The following is a 10,149-nucleotide window of genomic DNA, read 5'->3' on the forward strand; positions in this document are numbered from 1 at the left end:
ATTAAAGTCTTGTATGGTGGATCTTGGAGCATTTAAGTACAACTCTATTTACATGTTCAGCCAGTTGAAGATAGAAATACTCAGTAATTAGAAAGAGTTTGTTACTAAAAGCTTCTCCGTGTATTAAACATTAACAGGATGTTTCTAACTATGAAATGAATTAGATCCAACTAAGCTGTTGTGTGAATTAGCAACATTCACTCTCTGATTTTCAGATTAGTTACATTAATTCTAAAAACTGCTTTCTGCCAGCCAGAAACTAGTACATACATCATAATAAAAATTGACTGTGCCTCATTAAAACATTGAGAAAAATATATACTGCTTTCATTTTTTTTTCTGGTAAGTCATTGTAATCTGCAACTTTCATAGAGTTTGCTGGAATTTATCCTCTTTTAACATGACACTAACAATTATCTTATTTTGTTCTTTATTATTTCATAAGATGAATGAAAGTTGTTTCCATTGCTTGGAGAAGCATAGTTTAGCTCTATTAGAAATCTGTGGAGTTGGCAGTGGTCCCGTTCCTCTGCAGAGCATGATGCAAGTCCTCTAGGCCCCATGGTATGGTAGAGCCCATCTGTGCTTCTATACTTGAAGAACAACAGTTGTTTCCCTTATCAAGGCCATTAAAAAAAAAAAAAAAAAGGAAAAAAAAAAAAAAAAAATTGTAACCAGGATCCAAGTGCTGCCGGGAGCTTGTGTGGGCAGATCTGTGCATCCACACAGCTCCCCTGAAGTGTGAGGTTTGAACTGTTGTTTGCCATCATGGTTAATCTTCCTGCTCTGTGAGTTTTGGGACAAAGAACTGTCTGTATTTGTCTGTATTAATGTTGAGTGTTGCAACTACAGCTTTTTGCACAGAGGGCAAGCTGACAGCTTGGTAGCAGTAGAAAAGCAACAGAAGAAATGTGGGACCTTTTTTCTTTTACATCTTGTAATACTAAAGGCTCTTGTTTTAACAGATTCTGCACTGTATCTTTGCTACTGCATGTTACATTTATTCTCTGATATCTTATAGCAAGGTTACATATCCGTTATCCTTAATGTAGTGGTGTAAAAAGTACAAGCAAAAAGCTTCATGTATGCTTGCAAGTTATTTGAAAAACATTTGAAGAAGTTACAAGGTTTTAAGCTTTTGCATAGTGTGTGTTTGAGTTTATTTTGGGGGTTTCTTTGCAGATAAACAAAAGCTTTAAAGACTGGAGGAAGACTGTTCCCCTGTCATCCGCATAGACGCTGCCCTCTTCCTTCCCTTTCCTCTCTACTTAAGTAACTTGTTACAAACCCAGCTAAAAACTCACTGAAGAAAGTGAGTTTCTTTATGGAAATATTTAGGGACTGCTTTGCACAACTGAGTCTTGATTTTAACTTAAGGCCTTGAGATTTATTCTCTATTGAGAATAAATAACCATCCCTAAAAGGTGCCTGTGGACATGAATCTTGATTAAACATCAGCTTTTGGGTCGGTGACAAAATTTCTTTTTGGCAATTCTGCAGTTACAGCCCAGCGTAAACTTTTTGACATTTTGTGGCATGTTCTCACCCCCTAGAGTGGTGACAGTTTGGCCCTTCCCATCCAGATACGCTCTTCCCTCCTCCGGGAGACTGCAGGGAAACTAAAACATTGAGGCAATAATTTCATATTTATTTGCTTCTTGGGGTTTGAAAAACAGAAGAAGTGAATGTCAAAACACCCTCTTCCTTTGAGTCCTGACTTAAGAAGACACTCGCTGGGAGAGCTGGAAGAGGGCTTTGGTCTCCACGTGAGCCTGGGTTGGCGTGGGTACCTGCTCCCGTGGCCCACGGCAAGTCCCCTCCTTGAAGCTCAGATTGAGGATATGGCTGCTTATATGTTCCACACTTCAGTCAAGGACATAAGTACCTATTCCAAGTAACATTCATGCTGGCATGCTTGTAATTTGGGAAGAGGATTTTGCACTTCTATCTAAAATTACTATTTAATTGATCACTGTGTTGGTTTAATCTCTGATTTTCCCCATCTGTGGTTGATGATAAAAGCTTGCCACTAATACATAACTATCGAAACCATTAATATTTGTCAGGGTTAAGGCATGCAATCTCAARCTAACAATAAGTACAGTGGTTTTTAATATATTCTTTATAAATGATGCACCTGTATAAGTTTTATTTCTCTTGTGTACAAAATCACGACTGATTACTGCTGCAATTAGATATCAGCATGATGAGGGAGCAGCAAGACACTCTGGGAGTGACTTATGGGGTAGTACTTCACGAGCAGGATATTAAGCTGAAGGCCAAGAGCTGTTAAAGGCAGCAAGTGTGAATTACACCACTATAATTCACAGGCTTGGGTGTCTTATTGGAATTATAAAGTAGCCCTATGCAAATAATTTTTTAAAGATGCAAGGACAAATGATCAGACAAAACTGAGGATACACCTCAAGTAAGGACYCTAAAATCTTAACAGCGGCAAGGCGCTGTATCAAGAAAGAAAAGAAAACAAAAGCTGGCTTAATTTAAAATCGTTATAGTAATCAAATAGGGGTCCATTTGAAATATTTGTTTCTGGCTTGCCTGCTCTGTCAGGTAGTTGCTGGATTTGCRTGTCGCCATCTCTGCAGCGCTCCCCTGTTCAGATGTTCTCATGCTGAAGTCTCTGTCTTGGGTGTAGATAGCTGAAGTTCCTATAAAAATGAGATTTGATCATACATGTTTGAGGAGCTTTGCCACAAGGATTAATCCATTTTATAAATGACAGGAGTGATGCATGGTGTCACCATTTTCAGAAGTATTCTCTGATTTTAAGTATCTCTCTCTAATACTGTGCTGAATTTTACCCCTAATGATGCAGACCTCACTGAAGTCTGCAAGTACCTCGTAGCCTCTGAAAATGAGATTGCTCCATTTCACAGGGTTTAGGATATTAAATCTGTAAGTTAATGATGAATCAGTATATCATTATATAAATGCYGTGAAAACTGAAGCTGTCCCCACTAAAACAAAATACACTGATGGATCTAAGCACATTCTTACTGTTACAGAAATACTCAAATTTCATCAGAGAGACTCTCAGTAAAGAGTGACTATTGGTTTGAGGAAGGGAAGTTGGTGAGTGCTGTCTATGCAAGAGGGGTGGGATGCAGACTGAATTCCTGAAGACGTAAGTCAGCATCAGGGTGTATGGCCGGGCCCTCAGAACAGAGAACCCCGGTGCTGTCAAATGCTCCCCTGAAAACGGTCAGAAAATCTCACATCAATAGTATTGTTTCTGAGCTTGTGTTTGGTAAGTTGTGCCATCRGCGGTTTGTGCGTTTTGTAAAGAAGTGAGTATTTAACACTGGTATCTTTTTGTTTTCTTATCCTATGGTCCAGCTATGAGAAATGCTGGCATCTTTGGCTCCTTCTTGGGTCAAAGTGTTGGAAGTGCGGATATATTATTTATCAAGTGTATTATCTTAGGTCATTTTTATATACYGGTGATATGTAACAGCATTTGGAAGTTCACAGTTTTTCTTTAGTATTCATTTGGCCTGAAAAGTTGTGTTGTAAGAGCTTYGGAAATTAATCTACATCTAATTGAAATTCCTTGGCAAACCTCAGTCAGCTAGGTGCCTTTAAGAAGCCATCTTTCTTTGAGCAAGGCTTCAATAAGCCTAGTAACTCCCCCCAAATTAGATTTGTATTAAGGTTATTTGAGGCTGTTTCAATACTTGGATAAAATTGGGTCATCTGCTGTTACAAAGATACCACTAATTAAAACTAAGATCAGCAACTGCTTACAGAGTATGGGGGGTGTGATTGCAGAGCTACTGAAGTGCACATTGCAGAGTTCGTGTCCTCGAGGAGCATCAGAGGATTAAAAGTTGTTAAGCTATACACGGACAAATATCAAATTCCTCAAGCAAAAGCGTGGCTGAACTCTAATAATGCCCATCTGAGATTCTAAAAAGGTCTGCAAACATGAAATGGGGAAGTCGGTTTGCCACGAGGATGGATTTCATTACATCCCTCTGCCTATTCGTGAGATATGGCTTCAGCCTGCTACTCCAGGGTGTTTTGACCTTGGGATTTGACAAAAGGATTTCAGCTGGGAGTCATACAAAGAGAGAGAATGTTGCCATGGAAAGCTGAACAACCCCTTAAAATCACRGCTTTGCTCTGCTGTATATCTGTGATGCTCTGTATTTCTTGAAGCTTATCTCACAGTGTACGTGACAGGTTTTGTCTCCAAAATCTAACCAGCAAGTTACTCCCATTTTACTACTATCCATCCTCCAGCAGGCTGGCATTTCCAGCTGCCAGAGACCCAAGAGCGAGATCCCTCTATAACCGTGATGTTTCTCCATGCAAGAATRTTTTGAATTACCTTTGAAGCACGTTCAAAGGCATAAGGATTTAATCAAGCACATGTAGCTAAAAGAACAACARTCGTGGTGGCTGTGTCCCTGGACAGAAATGTGAATGTTAATTGCTGTCCTTCRAGAAGTTACAACACATATTAATTGATGTTTGGCACCAAAAGGAGGATGGTAAATAAGAAGATCGAAGATAGTCCTTATTGTTAAGTTTTGGTTATCTCAAACCCTCTGAATTCATCATTTAAAGTCCTACCAGTCAAGAAGAAGTGGAGATAATTATTTACTTTTTAAATAAACCTTCTGAATTATAATTTTTTTTTTACTTCAAGACTGTATCAATGTACTAGTATTTCTGCAAGCATTCTTCTGGTGGTTATCATGGAATTTGAGTGTTTTTGTAAATAACAATCTTCATTACTGAATGTCTGAATCTACCTGTCACAGTAAACCAAATCTCTTCACGTATGTCAAGCTATTAAAAAGATTTTCTTGGAACAGGACTTTGAAATTCTCTATTTGGAAACCTAGATGACTGAAGAGCATTATGGAAATGGATTAAAAATATCATCARCTGCTCCAGTTATCAAAATGGTACCAAATTTTGCCTCATGAGAGCAGATATAACCACGGCACTCACACTGCAACTCTTTCATTYGTTTGCTACTAAGCCCGTTTTTCTTCAAGTGGGATTTTAAGGCATGCAAAGCCTTCTAAAATAATTCAAAATGTATGTTCAAAGTGATTGAAAASAACATGTTTTCTGCATTTTTTGTAGCCATTGCAGGACAAAAATGCTCTGTTGAATCCCTACACTTGTGTATCGCTACTATAAATTCTTGTGTCAGTCCCATTAGCTTAATTTAATGTGACTGATCTAATTAGACATGATGTGTTGCAGTAGCCACACGCCAGCCTGCAAACTCGGATAAGCTCTTTCAGGTGATGGCAGCTCTATATGTTTTTTGAACCCACAGCAGCTGATGAAAAATACATGTATTTTTAATTTTAAAGCTGCACCYCCTTTAAAGTCCCCTGGGTGGGGTGACCCAGGCCATTGTGAGGTGGGGCCAGGCACAGGGCAGCCGCGCAGGGTCCCCGCTGTGCCCAGAGACCCACACGGCGAGCCCYGGCCCTGCCTGCCTTGTCCCTGAGCTGGGAGGGCTCCTCCATCCCAGCAGCTGTGGCCACAACCCAGGGACTGCATGGCTGGGGAGTTTGGGCACATCCAGGTGGGCACCTATCTGGAGATCAAGCGCAGCGATGGGCGCATCCACCCAGCAATGGTGACAGAGCTCCATGGAAACACCTCCAGCATCACTGTGGAGTGGATCGAGAAAGGGGCCAACAAGGGCAAGAAGGTGGATCTCCAGCTCGCCTTTGCCCTCAACCCACATCTGGCCCCAGGGAGCATGCCTGTGACCAGCATTGAGGCCCTACCATCGGCTAAAGGGGACCAGAGCCTAGTGAGCGAAGTGCTGCCACAGCCCATCAAGGTCGAGAAGCCATCTGGGGATGGCAGGGACCCCATGGCTCGCCGACCTGGCTCAGGGTGCTATAACCACAGGTGGACATCACCATGTGTGCGGCAGGTGGAGAGGCTGCAGGAACAGCGGGAACGCCGGCGGCTGGAGATGAGGGAGCGGCGAGCCCAGCAGGCCACTGCATCACTCCATCCCAGGGCTGATGTGATGGACATGATCCAGGAGTACCGCAGCCACCTGGACTGTGACRCTGTGCAGGCCACCAGACCCAGCCGGCCCCATCGCATCTGCGTGTGTGTCCGAAAGCGGCCGCTGAACCAATATGAGACTGAGCTCAAGGACTTTGATGTAGTGACTGTGCCCTGCCAGGATGTGGTGATGGTGCATGAAGCCAAACAAAAGTTGGACCTCACTCGATACCTGAAGAACCAGATCTTCCGCTTCGACAATGCCTTTGATGACCAGGCTACTAATGAGCTGGTGTACAAGCACACTGCCCAGCCCCTAGTGGAGACTGTCTTCCAGGGGGGCATGGCCACTTGCTTTGCCTATGGCCAGACAGGCAGTGGCAAAACATACACCATGGGGGGAGACTTCTCCATCAAGAACCCAGAATGTTCCAAAGGGATCTACGTGCTTGTGGCYGAGGATGTCTTCAGCAGGCTGCAGGACCCCAACTGCCAGAAGCTAGAGCTCCGGGTCTATGGGGCCTTCTTTGAGATTTATGGGGGCAAGGTGTTTGACCTGCTGAACTGGAAGAAGCAGCTGAGGGTGCTAGAAGATGGTAAACAACAGATTCAGGTGGTGGGGCTCCAGGAGCAAGAGGTCACGTGTGTAGAAGATGTCATCAAGCTGATTGAAACTGGTAGCAAATGTCGCATGTCGGGCCAGACATCTGCCAACACTCACTCTTCCCGGAGCCATGCCATCTTCCAGATCATACTCAAGAAGAGAGGACATTTGTATGGCAAGTTTTCCCTGATCGATTTAGCTGGGAATGAAAGAGGAGCTGACATCTCCACTGCAGACAGGCAAACGAGGCTGGAGGGGGCTGATATTAATAAAAGCCTCTTGGCCCTGAAGGAGTGTATCAGGGCGTTGGGGCGTAACAAAGCCCACACGCCGTTCAGAGCTAGCAAACTCACCCAGGTATTGAGGGACTCGTTCATAGGAGAGAACTCGTCTACGTGCATGATCGCCACTGTCTCTCCAGGGATGAGATCCTGTGAGCACACTCTCAACACCCTGCGCTATGCTAACCGTGTGAAGGAGCTGGGGGTGAACTTAAGTTCTCTTGGACAACCCTGTCAGGAAGTGTCCAGGTTCCTGTATCGCTCGAAAGACGTGAAGAAACCCTGGACTACGCAGAACTTGCCCGGGACAGCTGAACTGCAGCTGTTGGGAGTACAGGGAGAGGAGGAAGTGACCCCCCAGTTATTTACTTTCAGTGCCAGGATGAAAACCCAGAAGAAGAGAAAAGAGATGGATAAGAGAACACTTATAGAGGAGCACCAGGAGTCTCTGCGGTGGTTGAAAGTATTCTTAGAAGTGGCTGAAGAAATAGACTACGACGTAGATTTTTACGCTGCACAGTTTGAAGCAGTCCTGGGACAGAAGATTGACATCCTGACCGAGATCCAGGAAAAAGTCAGATCTTTCCGGTCGGTTCTTCGCAAGGAAGAACAAGGTGGCAACCAGATCAGCGCGAAGAGATCCCGTGCGCTGTAAGCTCTGCCGGGATCCGTCCCCTGAAACTGCTGTAAGATGAGAGCTGTTACAGCGCCACTGCTTTAACTGCCCAATAACTTGGATGCTTAAAAAATTCTTAAATGTGTCTGCAGGGAAATCCTGGTGGTTTTTCTTAAAAGTAATGGCTCAGACTTGTAGGAGAATACTGCTATGGTGTTTCCAGATATTTTTCATTGTAAAGGTAGAACCTTCATTTGCAAGGATCAGAGCTGTAGGAAAGGGCAAGGACAGGACTTACAGAAAATGTATCTCACCTCATCTGTGCAGGTTTCCCTCTCATGCCGGTAAAATATTTTATATATACGTGTGTGTATATATATACACAAACATATATGTGTACCTTTTTAGATAACAGCCTATTTCCAGGCTTCTGCCAAACTTCACCAGAATGCAGACTCCCAGGGAGGCAGGCATTTGGAGTGATTTAAAAAGGTGTTAATGCAAACACTGCCATTTTTGCGCATGATACTTTTGAGAAATGAGGGTTATTTTGTCATGGCATAAGCAGTGGCTTTTCTTTTAGCATCTGTTCGCTCTCCTTTTTTCTCTGTCCTTGTCTTTTTTAATCACGTTCTCATGAGTCATTTAAAACAAATGCTAGAATCTTCCTCCACAAAAATCAGGCTGAGGATCCTGGCTGTTGCCTGACCCACGGGGAGAGGATGTGCCTGCAAGGCTTGCAGAGGGACACGGGTATCAGAGGCCTGATGAGAGGAGATTTGTCCAAGCAAAGGATCAGAAGAGCTGCCTCCAGCAAAGCACCGTGTGGTGGGTATGTGTATCCCCGTGATTCGGTGCTCGGGGAGGGACAGCCACAGCCTGTTGCATCATCCCTGATGTGAGCCACTGCGAAATGGCATTTGGAGAGAGCTTGAAGCATCAGGCGTCTCTCTGTGCTTATTATTCAGTTTGGAAATTAATTAAATAGCTTAAATTCTTGAATGGGTAGCAAATCAGTGGAAGAAATTAAATGGTAGAAATCGTGTGTAATTCACTGATGATAATCTCCCTCTGTTTCCTCACCCTGTCTGATCTCTCTCTCGTTATTGGTTGCATCCAGCAGTTTATCATAGCGAACATTTTAAAAATCTGATCTGGACTCCAATGCAGTCAAGGGAAGGAGCTTGTAGGCCCTTCAGGCAGGCCAGAAATAGGCACGAGGGCATCCACTCTTTCTGTTTTGTCCTTCTGTTTGTCTTCAGTGATGAAATGATTAGACACCAAAAGGCGTTTAAATGCTGGTCGTCTCCTAGCAGTAATAATACGTTGTGCTTTTCAGCTTCAGTGCACTTTACAAGCATTTATGTATTGGCATCCTGTTTGTTTCGGTATTACTAGTTTCAGCAGCTAGTAGTGCTCAGAGATGCAATGAGATGTAGGTCCTGCTTGCCAGATTAAGATACAATCTGCCTGCAAGTGCACATGAAGAAGAAGGAAACACCAGCCTTCTTAAATAAAAGTGCCTTTTATTTAAGGTTAAGGTATCCAGGAGGGATTTACCATGAAGAAGTTTTCTCCTTTCCGGGGAGAAAACAAAAACAAAAAACCCTTCTTTGAGGTTCCTTCCTTAGCATTTCCTTTGGACTCTTGCGTTTGAGGCGATGGACRCAGGAGCAGGAGCTGGACGCCAGGTCCCCCACCATGGGTGCAGGCAYGTGAAAGCACGCTGGCTCCGCAGTCCCTTGCTGGGGCGCTCTGGCGAGTTCCGGTTTATGGGGCAGGAACTGTTTTCCGCGGAGGGCATGCGATAGATGGGCTCTCCTGGCTATCCCTGGTGCTTCCTCCAGATCCAAGCTCCTGCTGTTCACATGCTGCTGCCGCCCGTTAGCTGTAAATCATTAACATGAACTGTTTTGGCAAAAAGGACTCTGAATTAATCGAGTTGGGCACAGTTTTAGAAATACGGTTTTAATGAGCTGGAACAAAGTCTTACCAGGGCGGGATGGCTTGCAGTGAGTAGGAAAATGAATTTTATTCTGTCTTTGTTTATACTCGCACATTCAGGTGGCTGGTTGCCTCTGAGCTCAGATGGCGACTCACGAGCACACCCTGCTGCTTTATAAGGACGATGCAAAAGGAGTTAACTAAATTAGCCTTTTTCATTTTTCTGATCATGTGAAGTATTGATTGACCTCCTTCTTTCTTTGATGATCTCTGTTTACGTGTTTTTTCTTTGCTTTCTAAACTGAAATCCTGTACAACTCCTGTATCCTGTAACTTCTTGTTACCTGGACTTTGAGCATGATTTTTAACTGGTTTCTATGGGTTGGTAGGCGCAGAGCACCCCTTGGTATTTTGGGTTTGGAAATGCAGGTTAACCATGTTTACATGAGTCCATAGAGCCCAACCCATAATTCAAAGATTCAAGGAAAATTCATTCTAATTTTTAATGGACTGGGCATGCCTTTGTAATGAAACCAGAATCAGATAAGTGTGCTGGGTTTTAGGTTTGCATTGCTCTGGTGAGCATGCATGTTCAAGTAAATAAAGATCCCTAATTAATTGTAGTAAGGTCAGCCATTTAATTAGCCTGTTAAACAACTGGAACACTTTTATGGGATGCATTTCTGTTTATA

General features: G+C 43.5%; 1 protein-coding gene across 1 annotated transcript; it reads left to right on the top strand.

The window, feature by feature from the left end:
• Positions 1-5,545: 5,545 nt before the first annotated feature.
• On the top strand, positions 5,546-7,552 carry KIF2B (kinesin family member 2B). The gene has a single exon (XM_085304821.1). The coding sequence runs from the start codon at positions 5,546-5,548 to the stop codon at positions 7,550-7,552; it is 2,007 nt and encodes a 668-aa protein (XP_085160947.1).
• The last annotated feature ends 2,597 nt before the right edge of the window (positions 7,553-10,149 follow it).

The sequence above is a fragment of the Rhea americana genome, unplaced genomic scaffold (genome assembly GCF_003343005.1).
Source record: "Rhea americana isolate MKP2758 unplaced genomic scaffold, rheAme1 scaffold_21, whole genome shotgun sequence".
Classification (NCBI taxonomy): Eukaryota; Metazoa; Chordata; class Aves; order Rheiformes; family Rheidae; genus Rhea; species Rhea americana.